The sequence below is a fragment of the Apium graveolens genome, chromosome 4 (genome assembly GCF_009905375.1).
Source record: "Apium graveolens cultivar Ventura chromosome 4, ASM990537v1, whole genome shotgun sequence".
In the NCBI taxonomy this organism is placed as follows: domain Eukaryota; kingdom Viridiplantae; phylum Streptophyta; class Magnoliopsida; order Apiales; family Apiaceae; genus Apium; species Apium graveolens.
This window is the reverse complement of record NC_133650.1, coordinates 279741212-279768460: the sequence shown is the minus strand read 5'-3', so window position 1 is coordinate 279768460 and position 27249 is coordinate 279741212. Positions and strand designations below refer to the sequence as shown.

The window sequence follows — 27249 nt, the reverse complement described above, 5'->3', positions numbered from 1 at the left end:
TACAAATTCTATGTTCTTAAAAATACAAGAACTCGACTTCTTTCTTGATAGAATACAAGAAAATATAAATATGTTTGTTGCTTCCAAACTAAGGACCATTGCATGCTTTATACACTAGCTGCACAGGTTTACAAAACTTGCACTCAAATGTACCAAACTCTTTTCTAAAGCAACTTTTTCTATTTCAATATCTAGCTTAGGAAATCTGTACAGAATTTTGCACTTCTGTGACCATCCTTTGTCTAGTTAATTTTGGCCCTTGATCTTGTATTATCTCCAACTATTTTGTAGACTTTTCAATCTAGTTGATAGATCGTTTGTTGACTGATAATCTTGAATCTTGAATTTGTTTGCATTCTATACTTGAGAGGCATATCGAGATCTCCAGTTTGTTCTATAGAGAAATGACATCTCGATAAGTATACTGACTTATCGAGATCTCTGAGTTCTCTATAGGTATGTTTGACTTGTCGAGGTCTCTTGATATTTGCACGTTAAATGACTTATCGATATGTCTGAGATCTCTACATGTAGAATTGACTTGTCGATATCTCAGAGCTATCTATATACATTTTGACTTGTCGATATCTCTGAGAAATTGACTTATCGATATCTCCAATCTTCACATCTTCATTTTGACTTGTCGATATCTCTGAGTTCTCTAAATGCAGAAATGACTCGTCGATATCTCCAATCTTCGCATCTTCATTTGACTTGTCGATATCTTTGAGACTTCTCTATAAGCCATTTTTGGACTTCCCGATAAGTTATTCTGGACTTCTCGAATGACTTCTCTATATTGCTTGATCTGTGACTTGTCGATATCTTGACTTAAAACATTTTTCATAAAAAAGTTTTATTCAACTCCAAGCTTCTTCACTTTTCTCTGAGGCATGATTATGGCTTGATCTTCTTTCAGAGTTTATTCCTTAGCTTGAATATATTTACAGAAAAACACTCCAGACTAATCTTCTAACCATTTTACAGACTCAAGTAACACAATACAAAACACAAAGTTAATAATCAAACAACTAAATCTTTGGGTTTTCAATGTGATCTAATCTTGTTATTGTTGGATTTTAATCGCAGCGGAGGCATGGTAAAACACTTTTACACATATAAAATCCAAATAAAAGCATATAAATCGTGGTAAAAAAAGAGGGATCGATTACTAACCTTTAATATGCGATCCAAGAGCAACGATCGGAGATCCTTAGCAGCTGCTCCTCAAACGTGAAGCACTCCACCGGTATCCACCAAGAAAACGATGTTAAGGAGGAGGAGGTGGAGAGAATTTGGTTTTCTAAAACTTTTGGGTTTTTGGGTACGAATGAAAATAGGGTTTATAATAGTATATTTATAGGCAAAATTTTCAGCTGAAATTTTCCCATAAATATTATTATTATTATCCCATTTATTATTCTCATTAATAATTAAAATACCTTTTAATTATTAATCCTTTTTCTAAACACTTTAGAAATAATTCTCTCTCTTGATTTAATTTCCAAAAATTAAATCCTTAATTAATAATATTAAGAACTTTTCTAAATTAATTTATAATCAATTAAATCTCATTTAATCAATTATTAAATTTGCCAATTAATTATTTATTTCATAAATAAATAATTATTAGTCATTATTAATTAATTCCTCCACCATTAAATCATTCTCTTTTTATGGTGTGACCCTGTAGGTTCAATATTAAGCCGGTAGTAGAAATAAATAATAATAAAACTATTTTATCATTATTTATATAAATTCTCTAATTTATTAAATATGATTAATTAATTAATCACATTTATTCTACATCGTGAGGGATACTTCTCAGCATATCGCGACTATCCGGATAATATGAATTCACTGCTAAGAATACCAAGAACCTATTCAGTGAATAGTTACCGTACAATAAACTCCTTCTACCCTACAATGTCCCGATTAAATATAAGGCATGGATCTCGTGTCAAGCCTATCTAATTTAATCACTTGCTTACCATTTACTATGCGTAGTTCTTGCAAATTAGAAACTCCTTTCTAATTTCATTCACTCTGGCCAGAGATTCCTGAACTAGCATAAGTGGATCAGCCTTGAACATTCGCTTCCTTCACTGAAAGGGGTAGATCCTATATTGATCATACACTATCTTCGTGTACAAATTCCTATACCCAGTAGAGCCCTAATAATTGTCCCTGGAGACTAAGAACTAAACCAAAGCATAGTTCAGTGTATACAAGATGACTATGATGACCTCAAGTCTAAGGATACTTGTACAACTATCACTATATGAACAACTGCTGACACGTGAGTGAACTCCATCAGTGGTTCAACTGTGCGAGTCATGTTCAGTTAACTTATTCTATAATAAGCACATACATACTAGCTATAGTGTCACCACACAAATATCTATGAGAACAGACATCCTTCATAATGAAGCAAGCATAGTATGTACCGATCTCTGTGGATTATTAATTACCAGTTAGTAATCCTATACCAGGAACTATTTAAGTTTAGAGTTATCATCTTTTAGGTCTCACTATTATGATCTCATCATAATCCATAAAAAGCTTTACTCTAAACTATGGTATATCTTATTTAAACACTTAAATAGATAGAGCCCGTAATAAAAACAAAACAAGTCTTTTATTAATATCAATGAAATCAAAACAGATTACACAGGAAGTTATTCCTAAATCCTAATTCATGATTGGACTTAGGACATATTCCTTTCAGTTATTACATAGGCATGTCTTGCACAACAGTATTGATAATTAATACACTAAAGAAAACACAGAAAAACAATTATCAAAACTTACTTGATCTTTATATGAAAAATCAAATCGACTGTGCTACAAATCCGTGTTCTAAAAATATTTTAGAACACGACTACTTCTTGAGAGAATACAAGAAATTCTAGATCTGTTTCGCTACTTTTGAACTAAGAACCCGTGACATGTTTTATAGATCAAGATGCATAGTTTACAAAGATTGCATTAAAATAGACTAACACATTTTCTAAAGACGTTTTGTCTATTTAAATTATAAGTACAATAAATCTACATATAATCTTCTAGGTCTGTGACCCTCCTTTGTCAAGTTTATCTTAGCCCTTGATCTTGCACTTCTCAAGCTGCATTTGTAAACATTCCAGTTTAATAATAAAATGGTTTATTAACAGATTAACTTGAATCTTCAGGGTTGATGCTTTCTGTAATTCTTGAAGTTGTTATCGAGATCTTCATGTTGTATAGAGATATAGAATGGCTTATCGATATCTCCACTTCTTTAAATGTGTAAATGGTTTGTTGATATCTCCAATTTTTTATATGTATTCTAACTTGTCGATATCTCCACTTCTCTACATATATTTTGACTTATCGATATCTTCACTTCTCTACATGTGTTTTTAACTTGTCGATATCTCCACTTCTCTACATGTGTTTTTGACTTGTCGATATCTCCAATTCTCTACATGTCAAATTGACTTATCGACATCTCCACTTCTCTATAAGCCAGATTGACTTCTCTACAAGTAAAGTGACTTATCTATAGGTAAAGTGACTTCTCTATAAGTGAGGTAACTTCTCTATACGCCAAATTGACTTCTCGGTATACTTCTCGATATAAATTGATCTGTGACATCTTGACATTTGACTTTGAAATTTTTTCAATCTACATCTTTATTCTTCACCAAGCAGTTTATCTTCACTCTAAGGCATGATCTTCTTCCAGAGATTCATTCCTAGCTTGTTGGCTACTTACAGAAAAATACTTCAGTCTAGTCTATTTTAAAAAATTTACAGACTCGAGAAATATCATTATAGATTACATAAGATTACAAGTCAACTAAATCTTAGGATTATCAATGTGACTTAGTCTTGTTATGTTAATGCATGTCTTGCACAACAATCCATAATAAATCCAGCACATGTATAAAAATATTGTGCATAAGGTATTACAGATAAGCATATATGACATATGTTGTATTGAACATTATAATCAAACATACTTTCACATAAGACATATTGGTTGCAAATAAGATATCATATATTATCGAATATAAACATATTACATACTTATTGAACTAAAACATAAAGAAGAAAGTAGTCTATAGAGGAACATATTGTACTGAAGTTATTGAAGAGAAATAGTTACAAGGACGTTTGATAAGTGGCATTTTATACCACTTAGAACGTCTTATAATGGCTTGAATTGATGTCTTAAAATCAAGTATTTTGTGTATTTGATGCGTTTTTCTAGTGTTTGTGCATTTCAGGATATTACTTGCATTTGTGGGAGATTTCATCAAGAATAAGCCTTAGTATGTGTTTGGCATTGCGAGTGGGAAGATAGGAGCAGAATGCAGCAGAGAACGGGAGCAAAATAATTAATTTTCCAGAAAGGTGTTGGGCGCCCACTCAGCCTGGCTGAGCGGCCGCTCAGGATGCTGGGCGCCCGCTCAGGATAGCTGGGCGGCCGCTCAGGGGCACGAATTAAAAATATGATTTTTAGAGTTCTTGTTCTGCTGGACTTCTGACTTCTTAGATGGCTGGGTTTTGTGGGGCTTCTATATAAGTAGTTTTCAGAGACGTTTCACGTGTGTTGAATCGTGGTATTAATCGAGGAGAAATGAGATAAGGAAGAAGACCGTTTTAGCACACCGCAACGAAGAGGAAGCATAGTTTCTTGTGATTCTTTTATTCGTTGTAACAGTGGATGCTAGTTTTCTTTACTTTGAACCTATTTACTCTTGTGACGTACTCTGGTTTAATATAAGTAGTTTTATTAATTATTCTCGTGTGTTATTATCATGTTTTCATATAAACCCATGGTGACGATGAGTTCAATCATGGGCTAATCGTGATCATGGGGTCGTAACGGATTTGTTATGGAATTCTTTAGTTAGTTGTTTAATACCTTAGTGTGTGATGATTGTATGATATCTAGTTTTGGTTTTGCTTATTCGTCTTATGTGCGTCGCGAACATATAAGATAGGGTGTTAATCTCTTGTGAAGCGATGGTGGATCTTGAGATTTAGAACTTGCCATGCTAGCATAGGTTCATGAATGTGTATGCATGATTCGTAGGTAACTCTAACCGTTTTACTTGCCCTGTGTAATCATAAGGAATAACTTATGCTTAAATCATTATGTTGTCAAATTCTGTAGACGTATAGGGTCTCAACATAATTGATGACTATTCAACTTCTATCTTAATTGTGGATGTTTGGTAGAATGGTATTGATACAACGAAAGTTGGCTTTTATCAGTTTAGTGTTGTTCGATTAATATCATCACTGTTACATGCTAAGGGTAATAACAATAGCTATTGAAGGAAGTAGTAATGAAGTTATGATCTCATGTGTGTTTAATATTGTTAATTCAAGTGTCTGTTAAGTGTTCAATTCTCGTAGTTAATTGTAGTTAATAATTAGTTAATCAATTCTATGTGTTATTGTTTTAACATTGAGAAGTAATTATACATTAGTGAGTAAGTGCTGATTGAGCATAATTAGTCTGAGTCTCTTTGGGAACGAACTAGAAAGTTTTCTATATTACTTGCGAACGCGTATACTTGCGTGTATTATTAGCGTGTATTTTCCACCCTAACAAGTTTTTGGCGTCGCTGCCGGGGACTTGGCGTATTTGTTTAGTTTATGTACTTACCATCAGTGGTCATTAGGACTCATTGATTAAGACGTGTTACTTATTATTTCCGGTTGTGTTTCAGGTACTTTAGCGAGCGTTTATGCAAACACGTTCTCGTACTCGCAAGAGGACTTTAGATACGGCTGAGAAAATAGACTCAGTTCTTGATATTCTGGATAAGATAGATTTTGAAGATTCAGATAAAGAGAGTGAGTAGAAAGAACCAGTAATCATGGGTGATCGTATAGTTCCGACAGATCCAGCTCTTATGGACTTTTCTCGGCCTAAAATTGACGACATTCAGTCAAGCATCCCACATCTGGCTATTCAGGCTAAAACTTTTGAAATCAAGTCGGGCACTATTCAGATGGTGCAGAATTCTGTTTCTTTTGGAGGTGCTGCAACTGAAGACCCCAACATGCACATCAGGAATTTTGTCGATATCTGTAGTACTTTCAAATATAATGGTGTGACTGATGAGGCTATCAAGCTGAGGTTTTTCCCATTCTCTCTGAGGGATAAAGCTAAGGACTGGTTACATTCTGAACCAGCTGGGTCCATCACTACTTGGCAAGATCTTGCGTAAAAGTTTCTGGTAAAGTTTTATCCAATTGCGAAGACTGCAGCTATGAGGAGTGCTCTTACTCAGTTTGCGCAGCAACCAACAGAATCTATGTGCGAAGCTTGGGAGCGCTACAAGGAGATGTTGAGAAAGTGTCCACATCATGGTATGCCTGACTGGATGGTGATCACTGGTTTCTATAATGGTTTGGGGGCCCAATCTCGGCCCATGCTCGATACAGCGGCTGGAAGCGCTTTGTGGGCCAAAAGCTATACTGAGGCTTATAATCTTATTGAAACTATAGCTGCAAATGAGCATCAAAACCCAACTCAAAGGATGATGCCTGGGAAGGTAGCAGGTATTCTAGAAGTTGATGCAGCTACAGCTATTGCAACGCAACTCCAAGTGCTGTCTATGAAGGTCGATTCTTTAGCCACCTATGGAGTCAATCAGATAGTTATGGTCTGTGAGCTTTGTGCAGGTTCTCATGCTATGGATAGTGTTCTCTTGTTAATGAATCTGTTCAGTATGTGAACAATTATCAGCATCCGCAGTAGCCTATGCCGGGTAGCTATCATCCTAACAATAGAAATCATCCCAATATCAGCTGGAGCAATACTCAGAATACTATTCAGCAGCTATATCAGCAAGGCATAAGTAAACAGTTTAATCCACCTGGATTCCAGCAACCATAGCAGTATGTTCAAAGGCAATCAAATCCTCAACAAGGAGGTGCTGCTCCACCTTCTAGTGCTGATTTCGAGGAACTCAAGCTGTTGTGCAAAAGTCAGGATGTTTCTATCAAGACCTTGGAAAATCAAATCGGTCAAATAGTCAATGCAGTGCTCAATCGTCAACTAGCATACTTCCCAGTGATACTGAAGTGCCAGGCAAGGAAGGAAGCTAAAGAGCAAGTCAAGGCTATTACCTTAAGGTCTGGAAAAGTTGTTGATGCTGAAAAAGCAAAAGACGGAGAAGCTGAAGTTGGTGATGAAGAGAAGCAAAAGGAGAAAGCGGCGGAACCAAGGAAGACTACTGTTGAACACACTCTTCCTGAGGGTAATACAGGGGAGCTCTATCCTCCACCACCTTTCCCTAAGAGATTTCAACAACAAAAACTGGATAAGCAGTTCGGTAAGTTTCTTGAGGTGTTCAAGAAACTTCACATCAACATACCTTTCGCTGAGGCTCTGGAGCAAATGCCTAGTTATGCGAAATTCATGAAGAGTATTCTTTCAAGGAAAGTGAAACTGGATGACCTTGAGACCGTTACTCTAACGGAAGAGTGCAGTGTTGTGATGCAACAGAAATTACCTCCAAAGCTTAAAGATCCAGGTAGCTTCACCATTCCTTGCACCATTTGCAAGTTGTCTTTTGATAAATGCCTGTGCGATTTGGGAGCAAGCATCAATCTGATGTCATTGTTTATCTTCAAAAAGTTGAATTTGCCTGATCCAAAGCCCACCTACATGTCTCTACAATTGGCTGATCGTTCTATTACATATCCACGAGGCATAGTGGAGGACGTGTTAGTAAAGGTGGATAAGCTCTTCTTCCCTGCAAACTTTGTCATTTTGGATTTCGAGGAAGATAAGAAGATCCCCATAATCTTGGGAAGACCTTTCTTGGCTACAGGACGTACCTTGATAGATGTTCAGAAAGGTGAACTTGTTATGAGGGTGCGGGATCAGGATGTGGCATTCAATGTATTCAAAGCGATGAAATTCCCTACAGAAGATGAGGAGTGCTTAAAGATGGATTTGATTGAGTTTGCGGTAACTTCAGAACTTGATCATATGCTAATGTCTGACGCATTAGAGAAAGCCTTAGTAGGGGAGTTTGACAGTGATGATGAGGATGGCAATGATCAACTACAATATCTAAATGCTTCTCCTTGGAGACGAAAGCTAGACATGCCATTTGAATCTCTTGGTACTTCTGACCTTAAAAATGCTGAAGGAAAGCTGAAACCATCTATTGAGGAAGCACTTACTTTGGAGCTTAAACCATTGCCTGAACACTTGAGGTATGCATTTTTAGGTGATGCATCTACTTTACCTGTTAGTATTGCATCTGACCTTTCAGGTAGTGAGGAGGACAAGCTCTTGAGGATTTTGAGAGAATTCAAATCGGCTATTGGATGGACTATAGCAGATATCAAAGGGATCAGCCCTTCATATTGCATGCATAAAATTCTGCTAGAAGAAGGTAGTAAGCCAACTGTTGAGCAACAGCGGCGACTTAATCCTATCATAAAAGAAGTGGTGAAGAAAGAGATTCTGAAGTGGCTGGATGCAGTAATCATATATCCTATTTCTGACAGTTCTTGGGTGAGCCCCGTGCAATGTGTACCTAAGAAAAGAGGTATTACTGTGGTAGCAAATGAGAAGAACGAGCTCATCCCCACTCGAATAGTCACGGAATGGAGGGTATGCATGGATTACAGAAAGTTGAACAAGGCCACGAGAAAGGATCACTTCCCTCTTCCATTTATTGATCAGATGCTTGACAGGTTGGCCGGTCATGAGTATTATTGTCTTCTGGATGACTATTCGGGGTATAATCAGATTTGCATTGCACCAGAGGATCAAGAAAAGACTACCTTCACTTGTCCATTTGGCACATTCACTTTTCGCAGAGTTTTGTTTGGCTTATGTGACGTACCTGCCACTTTTTAGAGATGTATGATGGTTATATTCTCTGATATGATTGGAAATAATGTCGAAGTGTTCATGGATGACTTCTCCGTCTTTGGACATTTGTATGATGAATGTTTGAATAATCTTCGTTTGGTGCTCAAAAGGTGTGTGGAAACTAATTTAGTACTCAATTGGGAAAAATGTCACTTTATGGTGTGTGAAGGCATTATTCTTGGACATAAGGTCTCTATCAAGGGTCTTGAGGTGGACAAAGCCAAGGTGGGAGTCATTGAAAATCTTCCACCCCCTATTTCTGTGAAAGGAATCCGTAGTTTTCTTGGTCATGCGGGTTTTTATCGGCATTTCATTAAGGACTTCTCGAAGATATCTAAGCCGTTGTGCAACTTGCTCGAGAAGGATGTGCCTTTCAAATTTGATGATGAATGATTGTCGGCATTCGAGACTCTCAAGAAGAGTTTGATAACAGCACCGGTTATTACTGCACCTGATTGGACAGAGCCGTTTGAGATGATGTGTGATGCGAGTGATTATGCGGTGGGAGCAGTTCTTGGGCAGCGCAAGAATAATCTTTTTCATGTGGTCTACTATGCTAGTAAGACTCTAAATGGAGCTCAAATGAACTACACCACTACTGAGAAGGAGCTCTTGGCTATAGTCTTTGGTTTTGAAAAATTTCGATCTTATCTGCTTGGGACAAAGGTGACAGTATTCACTAATCATGCGGCCATTCGCTATTTGGTTTCCAAGAAGAATTCGAAGCCTAGACTTATTCGTTGGGTGCTCTTGCTACAGGAATTTGAGTTAGAGATCAAGGATCGAAAAGATACTGAGAATCAAGTAGCTGACCATCTCTCTAGATTGGAAAATCCCGATTCTACTTCACATGATAAGACATTGATCAACGAATCTTTTCTGGATGAGCAGTTGTTCGCAGTTCAGGAGGAAGAGCCATGGTTCGCAGATATTGTGAACTATCTTGTCAGCAATATAATGCCTCCTAATATGAATATAGCTCAAAAGAAGAAGTTTGTGCATGAGGTGAAGTGGTACATGTGGGATGAACTATATTTGTTTAGACAAGGAGCTGACCAGATCATCAGGAGATGTATCCCATTCTGTGAGACGGGGGGGGATATTACGAGACTGCCACTCCATAGTTTATGGTGGACATTATGGTGGTGAAAAGACAGCAGCTCGTATTCTACAAGCAGGTTTTTTCTGGTCTACTTTGTTTAAGGATGCACATCAATTTGTTTTAAGGTGTGATCGTTGCCAAAGAGTGGGGAATCTTACAAGGAAGGATGAGATGCCGTTAAATGTGATGCTTGAAGTCGAGGTCTTTGATGTTTGGGGAATCGATTTCATGCGACCATTTGTCTTATCCTGTAATAATCAGTACATCTTGCTGGCAATCGATTATGTCTCAAAATGGGTAGAAGTCAAGGCTCTACCGACGAATGATTCAAGGGTAGTGTTGAATTTTCTTTATTAGCATATTTTCACAAGGTTTGGAACGCCACGAGTAATCATAAGTGATGAGGGGTCGCATTTCTGCAACCGTAAGTTCACTTCTATGATGCAGCGCTACAATGTGAATCATCGTGTTGCTACTGCCTATCATCCGCAAACGAATGGTCAAGCGGAAGTGTCTAATAGAGAGATAATGCGCATTCTAGAGAAATTTATTTGTCTGTCAAGGAAGGATTGGTCTTTAAAGCTCGATGAAGTTGTTTGGGCTTATAGAATAGCATACAAGACTCCACTGGGGATGTCCCCGTTTCAACTTATTTATGGTAAGGGATGTCATTTACCTGTGAAGCTTGAGCATAAGGCTTATTGGGCGTTGAATAAGTTGAACCTTGATCTAGATACAGCTGGGAAGAAGTGAATGCTTCAGTTAAATGAACTTGATGAATTTCGACTCCAAGCGTACGAGAACAACAAAATGTACAAGGAAAAAGTGAAAAGGTGGCACGACAGGAAGCTATATCCTAAGTCATTTATGCCGGGGCAGCAAGTTCTTTTATTCAACTCTCGTCTCCGACTTTTTCCTGGAAAGTTGAAATCAAGGTGGTCTGGACCTTTTTATTGTCAAAACTGTGTTTCCACATGGAGCGGTGGAGATTTTTGAGAATGATCCGGGCCAAGCATTCAAGGTTAATGGTCAGCATTTGAAGCATTACTATGGGGACACGACAAACCGGGAAGTGGTTAGTGCCGTTTTATTGTCAACTTGAGCAAGGTACAATACGTCAAGCTAATGACGTAAAAGAAGCACTTCTTAGGAGACAACCCGAGATTTGTTGTTATAGGAACCCTTAAAGGTCAGTAACCTATCCAAAAACACAAAAAAATCATAAAAAAGGGCAAGAAAAAATATTTTTCCAGAGACCACCTGGGCGCCCGCTCAGCCTTGCTGGGCGCCCGCTCAGCCTTGCTGGGCGCCCGCTCAGGATGCTGGGCGCCCACGGCCGCCCGCTCAGCTCAGCTGGGCGGCCGCTCAGAACCCGTCTGCCTGAAATTTTTTAAGACTAATAAAAATCCAAAAAAATCTGAAAATCCAAAAAATAAAAACACAGCCCACTACACACGAATCCTTTTCCTATAAACCCACGTTTTTAACCCTCAACCACACTCCTAATCAAATTTTAACCCTAATCTTTACCCTATATATACATACAACTATCATATATACTTCCCCATATACTTTTAACCTTAAAACTCTCTCCCATATTCCAAAACACAAATCTTTAACACTTTTTCTCAGTTTCAATAGCACCCAAGAGATCCAGGACTATTGATAGCAGCAGTACTGTTCCTACAGTTGATTCTTCGAGGGGTACTGCTGCGAGACCTCATTTGTTTGATAGGGCTGCTGAAGAGGAGTATACTAGGCTTTTGGGTAGGCCGATTTTGAAGGAGAGGGGATTCTTACCATCGGGGAGGGATGGTGAGTTGTTGTCAATGATCGCTGAAAAGGGTTGGATTTCTTTTTGTGAGTCGCCGGAGGCGGTTCCGATGAGCGTGGTTCGCGAGTTCTATGCGAACGCAAAGGCTGAAAAGAATGGGTTTTCTGTTGTGCGTGGGCTAACGATGGATTATCATCCTGAAGCGATTCGCCGTGTGATTGGGCAGCGACAGCGGAAGCCCACGGAGGAGAATTGGAATGAGAAGCCCTCTGAGGAGTTTGATTTGGAATTGATTTGTGCTACTCTCTGTCAACCGGGCACGGTTTGGAAGTTCAAGACTGGGACTAATGAGTATCGTTCTTTTCTGGCGATTGCGATGAACAGGTATGCCCGTGCATGGAATGCCTTTATTTGTGCTAATATTCTGCCTACTTCACATGCACATGAGGTTACAGTTGAGCGAGCAAGGTTGTTATGGGGTATTTTGAATGAGGAGTATTATGTGGACCTTAGTGAGTTCATCTACCAAGGAATTCTGAAGTTTTTGAGGGGAGCGAAGCATATGAACATCCCTTATGCATCTACTTTCATGAAGCTATGCCGAGCAGTGGGAGTTCATTGGCCTTCTCACGAGCAGTTGCAGATGCCGGCCGCTCCTATTGATTCAGGGACTCTGAATGCGATATAGGAGTGGACGGGTGGAGAGCCCGAGGAGCATGGGCTGGGTTATCGTCTTCCAAGAGGACGTCCAGCAGCTGGTGCTACCATGGCTAGGCCGGGGCATGATGAGGCAGGCTCTTCTAGAGCTCAGGAGGGTGCTTGGATGGCTGATGTCCAGTATAGGAGGCTGTCGAGGAGGATGGACGCTATGTACGAGACGCAGAGTAGGTTTGCTCAGGAGTTCACCCTTGCACTTGGGACTGCTTTTAGAGGCCTTGGAGCTGACATCCAGTGGCCCGTTTTTGGTGAGGACTCTGCTTATCCGCCTCCTGATATTCCACCCTGTAAGGGTGATGATGATGATGATTTCTCCGAGTAGGTATACCCTGTGTTCCTTTCTACTACCTTCACTGGGGACAGTGAAGATTTTAAGTTTGGGGGTGGTAGTTAAGGAATATTTTTGTGTGTGTGTCATATAGTTGCATGTGCATGATAGTTAGTTCATATAATTGCATATTTTTACCATATAGTTTTTTATTTTATTTTATAGCTTTATATATCATGTCATTTAGCTCATGCATTTACCTTGATCCCTTTTGCGTAGCTTTACCAATTGATTTGTGATATTGATGCGAGTGTAGTGATAGCGTTAGAGTGATGTTGAGTCTTGTAGGATGACATGCATGCTAGAAATACTTGTAATTTCACTAAGTCTTAGAGAATATTTAAGGACTAGATTGTTGTCATGGTTTGATATTTTTTGAGGTTAATCTATTGTTTATGCTTAGAATTTATAATAGGTTCTTAATGTTAAAAGGCATGAAAAGAAAAAAAATTGGAGTAAAACTTGGAATTCATTGCTAATTGTGACTGGGCATCAAATGGCTAGTAGCCGGCTCGTATTTTTATGCGAGTAGTCTAGGGTTGAGCAAGATGGAGCGAAACGCACTTGCTCATAAATTTGGGAAAAAAAGAATAAAAAAAAAAGAAAAGAAAAAAAGAAAAAAATAGAAAATATAATTAGTTAATGCATAATTGATCACGAGTGGGCTCTTTGGTATTCGAGTTATTAAGTTCTTAGGGGACTTTGTGCCATGTGACCTAAGGCTTTTATAGTCTAGGATCCGCTAACCTAACGTTTGCTAAATGGATGTCATTGTATAAGTCTTTTGTGGACCTCACTCATTGCACGGTCAAATAAGCATTTGTTGTTGTGTTGAATAAAAAGCATGATTCCGTAATAAGCTCCACTAATCTTGAAGTGCTTAAGTCATTTTGTGCCTAGAATTTATTCTTAGTATAATCATGTGATTACCTTGAGGATAGTCGAGTTATGATAATTGATATAGTTTCGAAGCATATCTGTTAAGCATCAGCACACACCACATTTCTGGTTGGATGTTAGTTTGCATGATTTGATTGATCTTTATTCGCCTAATTGCATTTGTTGAGATATAATAAGTTGGTTGGTTTGGTCATAGTGAGGGGGATCGCTGCATTTCATATAGATTGCATTCATGCATGTTTTTGTTTTGTTTTTGAGTCTGTGACGCTTAAGGACAAGCATCGATTTAAGTTTGGGGGTGTGATAAGTGGCATTTTCTACCACTTAGAACGTCTTATAATGGCTTGAATTGATGTCTTGAAATCAAGTATTTTGTGTATTTGATGCGTTTTTCTAGTATTTGTGTATTTCAGGGTATTACTTGTATTTGTGGGGTGATTTCATCAAAAATAAGCCTTAGTATGTGTTTGGCATTGCAAGTGGGAAGATAGGAGAAGAATGCAGCAGAGAACGGGAGCAAAATCATTAATTTTCCAGAAAGGTGTTGGGCGGCCGCTCAGCCAGCAGAGAACGAGAGCAAAATCATTAATTTTCCAGAAAGGTGTTGGGCGCCCGCTCAGCCTGGCTGAGCGGCCGCTCATGATGCTGGGCGCCCGCTCAGGATAGCTGGGCGGCCGCTCAGGGGCACGAATTAAAAATATGATTTTTAGAGTTCTTGTTATGTTGGACTTCTGACTTCTTAGATGGCTGGGTTTTGTGGGGCTTCTATATAAGTAGTTTTCAGAGATGTTTCACGTGAATTGAATCGTGGTATTAATCGAGGAGCAAGGAGATAAGGAAGAAGACCATTTTAGAAGACCGTTTTAGCACACCGCAACGAAAAGGAAGCATAGTTTCTTGTGATTCTTTTATTCGTTGTAACAGTGGATGCTAGTTTTCTTTACTTTGAACCTATTTACTCTTGTGACGTACTCTGGTTTAATATAAGTAGTTTTATTAATTATTCTCGTGTGTTATTATCATGTTTTCATATAAACCCATGGTGACGATGAGTTCAATCATGGGTTAATCGTAATCATGGGGTCGTAACGGATTTGTTATGGAATTCTTTAGTTAGTTGTTTAATACCTTAGTGTGTGATGATTGTATGATATCTAGTTTTGGTTTTGCTTATTCGTCTTATGTGCGTCACGAACATATAAGATAGGGTGTTAATCTCTTGTGAAGCGATGGTGGATCTTGAGATTTAGAACTTGCCATGCTAGCATAGGTTCATGAATGTGTATGCATGATTCGTAGGTAACTCTAACCGTTTTACTTGCCCTGTGTAATCATAAGGAATAACTTATGCTTAAATCATTATGTTGTCAAATTCTGTAGACGTATAGGGTCTCAACATAATTGATGACTATTCAACTTCTATCTTAATTGTGGATGTTTGGTAGAATGGTATTGATACAACGAAAGTTGGCTTTTATCAGTTTAGTGTTGTTCGATTAATATCATCACTGTTACATGCTAAGGGTAATAACAATAGCTATTGAAGGAAGTAGTAATGAAGTTATGATCTCATGTGTGTTTAATATTGTTAATTCAAGTGTCTGTTAAGTGTTCAATTCTCGTAGTTAATTCTAGTTAATAATTAGTTAATCAATTTTATGTATTATTGTCTTAACATTGAGAAGTAATTATATATTGGTGAGTAAGTGTTAATTGAGCATAATTTGTCTGAGTCTCTGTGGGAATGAACTAGAAAGTATTCTATATTACTTGCGAACGCGTATACTTGCGTGCATTATTAGCGTGTGTTTTCCACCCTAACAACGTTCCATATGGTACTAGGTTGTATTCCAAATTCTCACAACTTGTTTGGAGATGTTAAGTCCTCGACATATATTGGAGATATCAGCTCAAAAGCTTTTGTTAAGTGATCGATATGATCAGCGTGTTCCCAAAACTCATATTGTCATTATAAGACATCACAAGTCATCAATTTGCATCCTCTTATATTGTAATTGTTAACTTGTTTTTATACGCAGATTATAGTCGAATCAGGTTGAAGTTGTCTAACATTTCCAGAAGTGTAAGAAACTCATGTGCATGCGTAGTATCGACCATCTTGTCGATGTGTGCATCTATCAATAAGCCAATGTATTTGGATACGTCCATTTCTGGATGTACGTCCTGTTAATACGTGAATATGCCATAACAATATGTACAACTTGTATAGAACTAATTTTTCCTCTTCTCGTTTTCCCCTAGATTAGGGTTTGTAGTCTCTTGACTTGTGTGTCGTTTACTTCTTCTTAAGATGAGAGTAGTTGTCCGAATCTTCATGTTTGTCTTCTTCATGTCTGATTTGTAAAATAATTTTTATGTGTATGTCCTTCATTGCATTTTAGGAGTACATAATTAACTCTTCATTATGGGGTGAATCCTTTGTTAATCCTTGTCAAAACGCCTCTATAGTCGTAACCATGTCACAATTGTGTATTGTCACCTTGTTTTCGCTGAATCTTGATAAGTATTGGCGTAGATGTTCTATATAAATTCGGACAATACGATACAGGTTGCTTGTCGCCTTCTCAAACCGTTGACTTCTTGCATACGGTAGATTGATCAGGATGATGTCGTCTGTAAAATGGAGAAACAACAGAGCTTGCAGGAGTTGCCTTTTCTAAGGGCTTTAGAGCATCGTGAATCCTTATATTATATTCTTCATCTTTTGTTGTTTCCACTGATCATACTCTTGATCATGCCTTTGTGACTCTGAAGATTCCATGCCTTGGCTTTGTGTTTGATTTCTCACAGTTTGTATCATGTCCTTCTTCTGCATCCTCGTTGTATTGATCTTCATTACTTGTTTCACTCATTAAGATTTTTGCTTCTTGCCCATGATAATCATATTCCATCTATCAATCTCACGTTGTTCCCCATATATTATAATTCATCCATGTCTAGTCGTTATATCACGTTATTCTTCAATTTGACAGTAATTAATTCTTTTCTCAATGTCTCATTCTCTAATTGTAGTACCTCCATGACTAACTATAAGTTTTTGAGAGATGTCATCATCTCCATATTTACATTCATGTTATCCACTTGATGTGAAGCCTCACTGCGTTGAATATTGTCATTATCATTGTAAATCGTATAAATTCTTAGCTAATTTCTCACAGACGGCGCCAATTATTTTTACCAAAATTAGCGGGTTAAAAGCTAAGTCTAATACGATTTAGTGTTTAAGTAATCAAAGAAAGAAAGTAAGAACATGAACGATAAAATTAATCGACACAAGCAAATGATGATGTGAAAAACCCCGTAAAAGGGAAAAAACTGTGGGTGACACGGTACCCGACCGAAATAGCTCCACTATAATGATATATGGATGAATCTAAGCGGTTATAATCAACTATATGATAACAAAATGAGGTATATAGATCCATCATTGAGCAAGATGAGTGCATAGACTGTATCTTCAGTGTTGAGGAAATATGTGATGCTGATCAATTGGCTTCCATCTTGAGTTCGTCATTTGGCCGAGTGTTTGGGTTATTGCAGAAGTCTATCCAAGTATGTATGTTGTAGATCAGCTAAGAGATGTATTTTCTTCACTTTGGCGTGTATTTATAGGTGATTAAAGTCACTCTGTAGTGGTTAATGTTCCAGCGAGTAGACGTAGTATTGAATGAGTTCTGAGAGAGTTTTTTGAATGGAGAAGATAACCTGGGTATTATGTATTGTGTAGATATGTCTCCCCCCTCGTGTAAGTAATCTTATCTATTTATATACTCATTAGCAGCTCCCACGGTTTTTGTTCTCCAACCTCTACTCCTGGTGTAAGTTGCTACAAAGTAGGGATTAGAGTTCAACTATTCGCCCTATTTTCATGGGAGGGTAATGACCAGGTTTTTATGTCATACAGGTCTTCATGTCATACAGCTGTTGTACAGGTTTTACTAGGGCTAAGCATTCGGTCCAAAACTAGACCGGACCGAATACACCGAAAAACCAAATTATCATTTTTTCTTGGACCGAATTGGACCAAAATTATATTATGGACCGAACCGAACCGAAATAATTTGGTCTGGTTTTGGACCGAATGGACCGCAGTTTTAAAAAAAAATTATTAAACTTTTAAACCAAAAATTATAAAATCTGAAATATAACTAAAGTAAGGTGATACGTAGAGTTCAAAGAGTTTATAAATACAATTACAAATTAATAATAATGATTATAACTTTTAAGATATATATATAAAATATATAATATAAAATTATGGTATTTATAATTTGGCGTATCCAGTCTATTCGGTCCGGACTGAAATATTTTTTACAAGAACCGGACCTAACCAGAATAGACTGAATTTATGAAAAATCAGGATCGAACTGAACCGAATTAGCACGGTTTGGTTCGGTTTTTTGGTTTCGGTTCGGATTTGCTCAGCCCTACGTTTTATGGCCAGTACCAATAGTCAACTCTGTTGTCGAGCTCTCAAGTTGTCATGTCCTGCTGGTTAAAAATCCAGCTACAATACCCTGTTAACTCACAAATGAGACACTACTTGCTAAAAAGAATATCGAAGAAGATGGACAATCGGAAACATTCTTTCAGGTATAAATTTCTTTAATTTATTTAAAAATATTATTTTAATTTAGCATTTTATTTTTCTTAAAATTATATTACACATACTTTCTAACAATATATTTTTTATTGAATAAACACGCATTATAAATTTTATTTATTTATTTATTGTATAAGTGTGAATATGATTAGTTGACGTTGTTAATTAATTCTTATATATAATATGGTGACTTTAATAAGACGGTCACTTAAAAATATTTTACAGTATTTACTAAATACATGTCATGTCTTAATTTATTTATTTATTCGTATAATGACTATCTTTATATGTTAAATATTGATCTAAATTATTATTTTTATTACAAATTTAATTATTTAAAAATATATAGCTAAGTAAATCAATATACATGAAAGGAAAAACATTATTAAAAATGTTATTTCATGAATTGCAACAAAAACCTAAAATTTTACTATTTAGCGACACACAAATATATTAGGTTACTTATAACTTAACCCTTAAAGTATCACACGTTGTACACATTAATGTCTAAAGAAAAAAGTCATTTATTTTAACCCTTTAAGTATGAGATTTGCTCGCTTTAATCCTTTTGTAAGAATTTCATTCAATATTGCCCTTAATCTCAAGGGTTATTGTATCCATAATCAGATACTTCAAGGGCAAAATTGTTTGCCAATCATTTTCTTGTCATTTTTTTTATTTATTAAATAATATAATATATATAATATACTAATTAAGTACGTATTATTATATTTTATTTTACTTTCGTTAAAACTTACTAGAATTATAAATTTTACTTATAATAAAAACATGCAAAATTATAATATACTATTAATATCTCAGGTAATACGAAACAATAACTAATATAAATTAAAACTTATTTGATTGTATAAACTAATTAATATGAGAAATACTATTATTAAAAAATTAGATAATAAGTAATTTTAAATGTTTTTGAAAGAATCAAAACAAGAATATAAAAAATGATTAAACGGTTAAAGTGTACAAAACTCATAGTTTAGGTGCAAAGTATACAATCTTTAATGGTAATATTGGAAATTTTTAGAAAAAGGATTGAAGTGTACAAAATTTATAGTTAAGAGGTCAATATATACATTTTTTTTGTTTAAGGGTTGATGTATACATCAGGTTATAATTTAAGGGCTAAATTATAATTAAACCAATATATTAAGTGCTTAATTGAAAATGTAAAAGATATAGTAGTATAGTGGTATTGCAATGTGCGAACTAATATGTAGAATTCCTGCTATCAATCATTTTATGTTAATAAAATGTCTCACTAATTCTATCATGTTGGGCTATTATATTATACTACTTTAAAACTCGTGTAATGCACAGATTTTTTTAAGATTATGTAACTTTTTAAAAAAATTAATTTGAATTGAAATTTTTTTAAATTTGCTCAATTAAATTCTTTAAATAATATGGTATCGTGATAAATATATTAATATCTGTATATGTTCATAATTTTTTTAATAAGAGTTGTTTGAAAAAGATTATAATACTTATTGAACGATATAGATTTATTGATATTTCTACGATTTTCTTACAAAACAATGATTATATTTTAATTAAAAGTTAAGTTTTAGTTTTGATCAATAATATATAAAGTCTGATATTAACTTCATTTTAACCTGAATCAATGATTTATACTATTGGTTTTTAACCTGAGCCTAATTACACCGATAAAATTCAATTAATTATTTTAATTTAATCTTAATTTTTTAAACCCGGTTCAATATGATAATTTTGTTTTAACCCAGACAAATAGTATATGATAGGAAATAAAATAAACCCTGATTGCGTAATTAATATCGCATTAATTATATTAACATTGGGCTAACAGTTAAGTCCATTAGAAGAGGCCCAAAACCCTTGATAGGGGCCAAAAATAGCCTAGGAATATAATTGGTGTTAAAATTAATTAGACCAGATACGGTCCAATAACGAAGCCCAATTAGAAAGGGCCCAAAACCCTGAATATTAATCAATTTCGTAATTAATTAATAAGGGATAAATCAGCTGTCAAGATGAGTCCCAATGAGGATATAAATCCTTGAAGATTAGCCCCCAAGGGACCTGATAGGATAAGGAATCAGTTTCCTATTTCCTAGGACTCCAAAGTCCATTCTAATTCTGAGACTTGCCCACCAAGTCTCCTAACCCAAGTCCAATTCAAGGACTCCCAACATCTATATAAGGGTCTCACCCCATAAATCAGAACTACGTTTCTGGCTTGATTCTCTAATTCACAGAGATACGTAGGCATCTCGTAAAGGCATAGTTAAGCTACGAAACACGAGAGCAGCCATTAAAGGTCTTGAGCTCCCGAACCTTAGTAAAAAATACAGCAATTAATATACCTTAGTTTTTAATCCATAACAGTATATATGATTTTTTTAGCTAGTCGAATTATATTTTGATAAATTAAATTTTGATAGTATCAATATAGATATCTATAATATCTATATAATATTTAAATTGTTTGTTATAGTAAAGATTGTTATAGAAATTAACAAAACAAATAAATTAGTAGAATAAGTTGATTTCAGTATCAATTAAAATATTATAGATATTAATTTAAATTAGAATTTAAATTTATTGAAAACTTAACTTTAATATCAAATATAATAAAGAGTTCATTTAAATTATAATTTTAATTTGTAGAGGAAGTTGAATTCAATATCAATTAGAATTAGAATGAGCCACCGACCAATCAACCAACCAAATTTTTAATGTTTTGTTATTATAAGATAGCATAAATAGATAGGGGTGTAAAATGATCCAGGATATACCAGGTCTCCTTTTGCTCAAGTCTTGGATCATTTTATTTTCGTACTGTCCAGATTTGGATCCAGTATCGTTTTATTCGGATACAAACCGATCTCGGGTATTGGAAGTCCGGATCCAAACCGAATATGAGCCAGTATCGTATTTTCCTTTTTCGAACCGGGTAGTTTGTGATCCATCGGATCTGAGTCAAATATGATCCACTAGTTGATAGGGAGAAAAATAAACCCTGATTACGTAATTAATATCACATTAATTATGCCCAGGTTGGGCCAACAATAAAGCCCATTTATGAAGGCCCAAAAGCCCTGAATATTAATTATTTTCATAATTAATAAAAATCGGAAAAATCAGTTATTATTAAAAGTCCTAGAAAGGATATGAGTCCTTGTGGATCAGCCTCCAAGAGGCCTTATAGGATAAGGAATCAGTTTCCTACTTCCTAGGACTCTAAAGTTCGCTCTTATTCTGAGACTTGTTCACCAAGTCTCCTAACCCTAATCTATTTCAAGGCATCCCATGCCTATATAAGGGGTCTCACCCCACAAATTAGAACTACATTTTTGACTTGATCCTTGGCAAACAGCAAGTTACGTAGGCATTTGTGAAGGCAGATTGAGTCACGAGACAGGAGAGCAGTTAAATCGAACCTCGAAGCTCACGAACCCTAGCAATAAATACGACCTTGTTTTTAATCCATAACATTTGGCGTCGTCTGTTGGAAGATCATAACAACAACCAGGGTAAACACACGGAGAAGAAACAACGCCCCTGAAGGAACACCGGTTGGGACAACCAAACCAATTTTGCCAGTAGTAGAGATACCCCCGCATTCAACTTATGCCTCCACCCAAGGAGGAACTCTGGTGCGAACAACTGAGGCACAACCTGAAGGGACGAATACTCCTACTCTTCAAGGGATGAATCCCCAATTTCAGCAGCTACAAGCACCTGTGAATCCTCAACCCGTTGGGTATGAGTATTCAACAATTATGACCATTACCCCCATACGAGATGCCCTTATACCCAGAGGTTGTCCACTCCAATCGGAGTGAAGCACAAGGGCAGAAGCCCCATTACATACGTGGTTTGACTCCTATTCCGAAGGATCAAGAATTTTCTAGGCCTTACACTGAAAGAGACTCCAAATCTTTGGATGATGATGTGGCTCTAAGAAGAAAGTGTGCTGGTAAAGAACTGATGCCTGATGCTAATCATCGTCCCAGGAGCACCCGAGGGATGAATCCCCAAGAAGTACAGGAGAGGATCAGGGCTCATAAAGCTGAGATCCAAAGGTTGAAGCGCGATCTAGAGGTGCACCTGACCCCAAGACCCCCACTTCCACCGAGGCGGAGAGACCCTCCTCCAATCATAGACTTGGATGGTCCAATATCAAGAAGGGCTGTTGTCCCCAGAGCTGATCCAAGTGATCTTCTACCTTTAGGAGATCCTAATGATCCAACTCCACCATTCACTGAAGAAATAATGAATTTACACATCTCAAGGAAGTTTAAAATGCCCACCATCAAAGCATATGATGGTACAGGACATCCCTTTAATCATGTCAAAACATTTTCTAACGCACTGTTGTTACAACCCGTGAATGATGCTATTAAGTGTCGGTCCATTCCCCAAACCCTGTCAGGAATGGCTCAAAGATGGTACAGTCGTTTGCCATAAATTCTATTGGGTCCTTCAGAGATCTAAGTCAAGCTTTTATCAAGCAATTTATCAATGGAAGAGTGCATGAGAAATGTTTAGCATCTCTCATAAGCATTGTGCAAGGAGCAAAGGAGTCCCTGAGAGACTATCTGAACCGTTCACAAAGGACGCTTTGAAGGTTCCAGACCTTGATGACAAAGTAGCTACGATAGTGCTGTAGCAAGGAACTGGAGATGAGTTTTTCAAGATGTCCTTAGCCAAGAGCCCCCCCTGAAAACATGTTACAGCTCCAAGATAGGGCCAAGAAGTATATCAAGGTGGAGGAAAGTATGAGGAAGACGGTGGTGAATAACGAGCCCGCTGGTGGAAAGAAGCGATAGACTGATCTGGAATATAATGCTATGGACAAGTATCCTAGAACCGTGAAAGACATTGATTCAACCCCAAGGAAGGGGGGCCTGGACAAAAGTTTACTGAATATGCTAAGATGAATGCCCCTGGGAGCCAGATCTTAATGGAAATCGAGATGAGAGAGATAGGGATGTTCGTTGGCCCAAACCCTTGAAGGTTGATCCTGCTAAGCTAGATAAGAGCAAATATTATAGATTTCACAAGGATGCTGGTCATGACACCGATGAGTGTGAACAACTGAAGGATGAAATTAAATTCCTTATTTGAAAAGGAAGGCTGAGCAAGTATACTGGAGATGGAGGAGATAGGAGTAATAATGGAAGAAGGAACTTGGATGATCGTAGAAAGGATCAGGATGATCAGGGGTAAACCCCCAACCTCGGGGGCCAGTGATAAACACAATCTTTGGAGGACCTTAACCCCGAGGCCCAGTAATAAACACGATCTTTGGAGGACCAACTGCTTCCGGATTATCTAAGAACTCAAGGAAAACCTATGCCAGAGAAGTCATGCACATAGTGGGGGAAGCTCCGAAAAGAACCAGGACCGGAGTGACAATGACTTTTGATGATTTTGACTTAGAGGGTGTCAAATTTCCTCATGATGACCCCCTGGTCATAACACCAATAATAGGGAACATCCCGATGAAGAGAGTCCTCGTAGACAATGGGGCATCGATGGACATCTTACTCCATGATGCCTTCATAAGGATGGGTTACAACTATTCTCAACTAACCCCAACTGATATGCTAATATATGATTTCGTTGGAGTTGAGTGCCCCATGGAAGGGATAATTAAGTTTCCTCTGACTATAGATCAGGAACCAAGACAAGTAATACAGATATTGAACTTTGTAGTGGTAAATGCTGGATCAACTTACAATGCAATCATAGGAAGAATGGGAATACATGCTTTTAAAGAAGTCCCCTCCTCTTACCATTCGATAATGAAGTTTCCTACCATAAACGGGATTGGAGAAGAGAGAGGAGACCAGAAGATGGTAAGGAATTTTTACATGGTCTCCCTTAGGGCAGATGGTGCGGGGGGCAGGTTTTACCTATTGAAGATTTGGATATTCGAGAGAATGATGAGAAACGAGGGAAGCCGACAAAAGACCTAATTCTGGTCCCTTTGGCTCCCGAAGACCCCGAGAAGGTGACCTTTATTGTAGCATCTTTCAAGGAGCCCCTTAGAGGAAAGTTTAGTGAAGTTCTTGTAAGAGAATAATGATGTGTTTGCAGGGTCAGCAGCTAATATGCCCGGTATAGACCCGGGACTAATCACCCACAAGTTAAAGTGGATCACAATCAAAAGACCGTGAAACAAAAGAAAAGGAGTTTTGCCCCTAAGAGGCAGGAAGTGATTAAGCAAGAAGTGGAGAAGCTCTTAGAGGCTGGTTTTATTAAAGAAATACAATTTCCGGAATGCTTAACAAACCCTGTAATGGTAAAGAAGGCTAATGGAAAATGGAGAACGTGTGTAGATTTCACTGATCTGAACGATGCGTGCCCGAAGGATTGTTTCCCGTTGCCAAGGATAGATACATTGATAGATGCGACCGCTGGTCATGAAATGCTAAGCTTTATGGATGGATTCAGTGGATACAATCAAATGAAGATGCATAAGGATGACATCCCAAATGTATCATTCATCACTGACTTTGGTGTTTTTTGTTATCGTGTTATGGCATTTGGTCTTGAGAATACAGGAGCTACCTATCAAAGGTTGGTAAATAAGATTTTCAAAGATCTTATTGGAAAAACTATGGAAGTTTATGTAGATGACATGTTAGTCAAGAGTCTTGTGAAGACTGATCACATAACCCATTTGAGGGAAGCTTTTGAGGTCCTGAGATACCAAAAATGATGCTAAATCATGTAAAGTGTGCTTTCGGAGTGGGATCTGGAAAGTTTTTGGGATTGATTATCTCCAAGAGGGGAATTGAAGCAAATCCTGATAAGCTAAAGGCCATTTTGGACATGGAGCCTCTACGGTCTATCAAGGATGTATAAAAACTTACTGGAAGGGTCACTGCTTTAGGATGATTCATCTCCAAATTCGGAGACAAGTGCTTTCCATTCTTCAAATTTTTGAAGAAAGTAAAAGATTTCATATGGACTGAGGAAAGTCATGAGGCATTTGAAGGATTGAAAAATTATATGGTTCAAGCCCCGTTGTTGGCCAAACCAGCCCTGAATGAAACTTTGTACTTATATTTGGTCGTTTCAGAAAATGCCTTGAGCGCCGTATTGGTTAAGAAGGAATTTAAAGTCCAGAAACCCATATATTGTGTCAGTAAGATTCTGCATGGAGCTGAGTTGAATTATTCGACTATTGAAAAGTTTGCTTTAGCCCAAGTGCTGGCTTCTAGGAAGTTGTTTCCTTACTTCCAAGCTCATAAAATTGAAGTGCTAACAAATCAAGCTTTGAGAAACATCATCCACAGTCCTAAAGCCAGTGGAAGGATGATTAAATGGGCTATTGAGAATTCAACATAAAGTATAAGCCACGAACGACGATAAAAGCCCAAGCCTTGGCTGACTTCGTAGTTGAATATACCATCCCCAACCAAGAAGTTGGGGGGAAGGAAGATACTGAACCTCAGGGTATGGAGGGAAAAGAGGATAATGAAGGTTCTATATTTTGATGGAGCATCAAAAACAAATTCAAGTGGAGTTGGGCTGGTCTTACAAAGCCCTAATGGTTTTCTGATCAAATATGCTATGAAGTTAGATTTCCCAACTACGAATAATGAAGCTGAATATGAAGCCTTGATAGTTGGGCTTGGCCTGGTGGGAACATTGGGGGTTAAGAACTTGAAAGTTTGTGGAGATTCGCAGCTTGTAATATCCCAAGTCAAGGGGGAATTCGAGGCAAGAGACGAAACCATGGTAAAGTATGTACGTCTCGTGAGGGCTGTGATGACTCAGTTTGACGAGTGTCACGTTGAGCACATCCCAATGGAGGAAAATGCTAAGGTAGATGCGTTGTCTAAGTTCACTTCATCGGAGATAGAGAAAAGTTCAGGTAGTATGTACTTCCGTATTTTGAAAATATGGAGTATTGATGTTAAACTTGTTTTCCCTATATGGTCGGGGGCGTCATGGATAGATTCCATCAAAGCCCATAATCAGACTGGTTGGCTCCTGAATGATGCAACTAAAGCCCGAAAGTTGGTCGTGCGAGCCCTGAGATACTCCTTAATCGATGGAATTTTATACAAGATGTCTTATGTGGTTCTTTACTTAAGATGTCTTAGGCCTGATGAGGCACGTTTGGCTCTTGAAGAAGTTCACGAGGGCATTTGTGGTCAACACTTGGGGCAGAGCTTTGGCACGCAAGATAACTCGTTTAGGATTTTATTGGCCAGAGATGATGATCGATGCCAAATAATATGTGAAGAAGTGTGATCGTTATCAGAAACATGCACCGGTTGTTCGACAGCCCCCTGAGATGCTGACTTCCATCAATTCACCCATTCCCTTTTCCATGTGGGGAATGGATAAACTTGGGCCTTTTCCCATGGCCACTGCACAAAGGAAGTTCTTGATTGTAGCTATAGATTATTTTACTAAGTGGATTGAAGCTAAACCTTTAGCCAAGATCACAACCAAGAAAGTTGCATAATTCATGTGGGAAAACATCATGTGTAGATATGGAATCCCTCGTATCTTGGTCACCGATAATGAAACACAGTTCAACAATGAAGAGCTCAGGAAGTATTGCGAGGAGAATGAGATCAAGTTGTGATTTACCTCCATAGCTCACCCACAAGCCAACGGGCAAGCGGAAGTGGCAAAGCGTATAATTCTAGATGGGCTGAAAAAGAGGATTGAAAAATCCAGGAACTATTGGGTGGATGAAATACTCCCAATATTTTGGGCTTATCGGACTACTTGTAGAGTCACTACCGGAGCGACACCCTTTATGTTGGCATATGGAGCGGAGGCAGTTGTTCCTGTGGAAAATCACACTCATATCCCAGAATCCAAACATACAATGCTGAAGAAAACAAGGAAGGAAAAAGGCTAGCCCTTGACC

General features: G+C 37.4%; 1 protein-coding gene and 1 non-coding gene across 2 annotated transcripts; one reads left to right on the top strand and one right to left on the bottom strand.

Moving 5' to 3' along the window:
- Window positions 1–6269: 6269 nt before the first annotated feature.
- Window positions 6270–6376, bottom strand: LOC141722684 (small nucleolar RNA R71). Its single transcript, XR_012575689.1, has one exon. It is a non-coding gene; the product is annotated as a small nucleolar RNA R71 (small nucleolar RNA).
- Window positions 6377–25835: 19459 nt separating this feature from the next.
- LOC141719712 (uncharacterized) lies at window positions 25836–26618 on the top strand. Its single transcript, XM_074522084.1, has one exon. The coding sequence runs from the start codon at window positions 25836–25838 to the stop codon at window positions 26616–26618; it is 783 nt and encodes a 260-aa protein (XP_074378185.1).
- Window positions 26619–27249: the final 631 nt, after the last annotated feature.

What these genes read in the sequence shown, in the direction of transcription:
- LOC141719712 (XM_074522084.1), top strand. Translation starts at nt 25,836, where the DNA reads ATGAAGGTTCTATATTTTGATGGAGCATCAAAAACAAATTCAAGTGGA.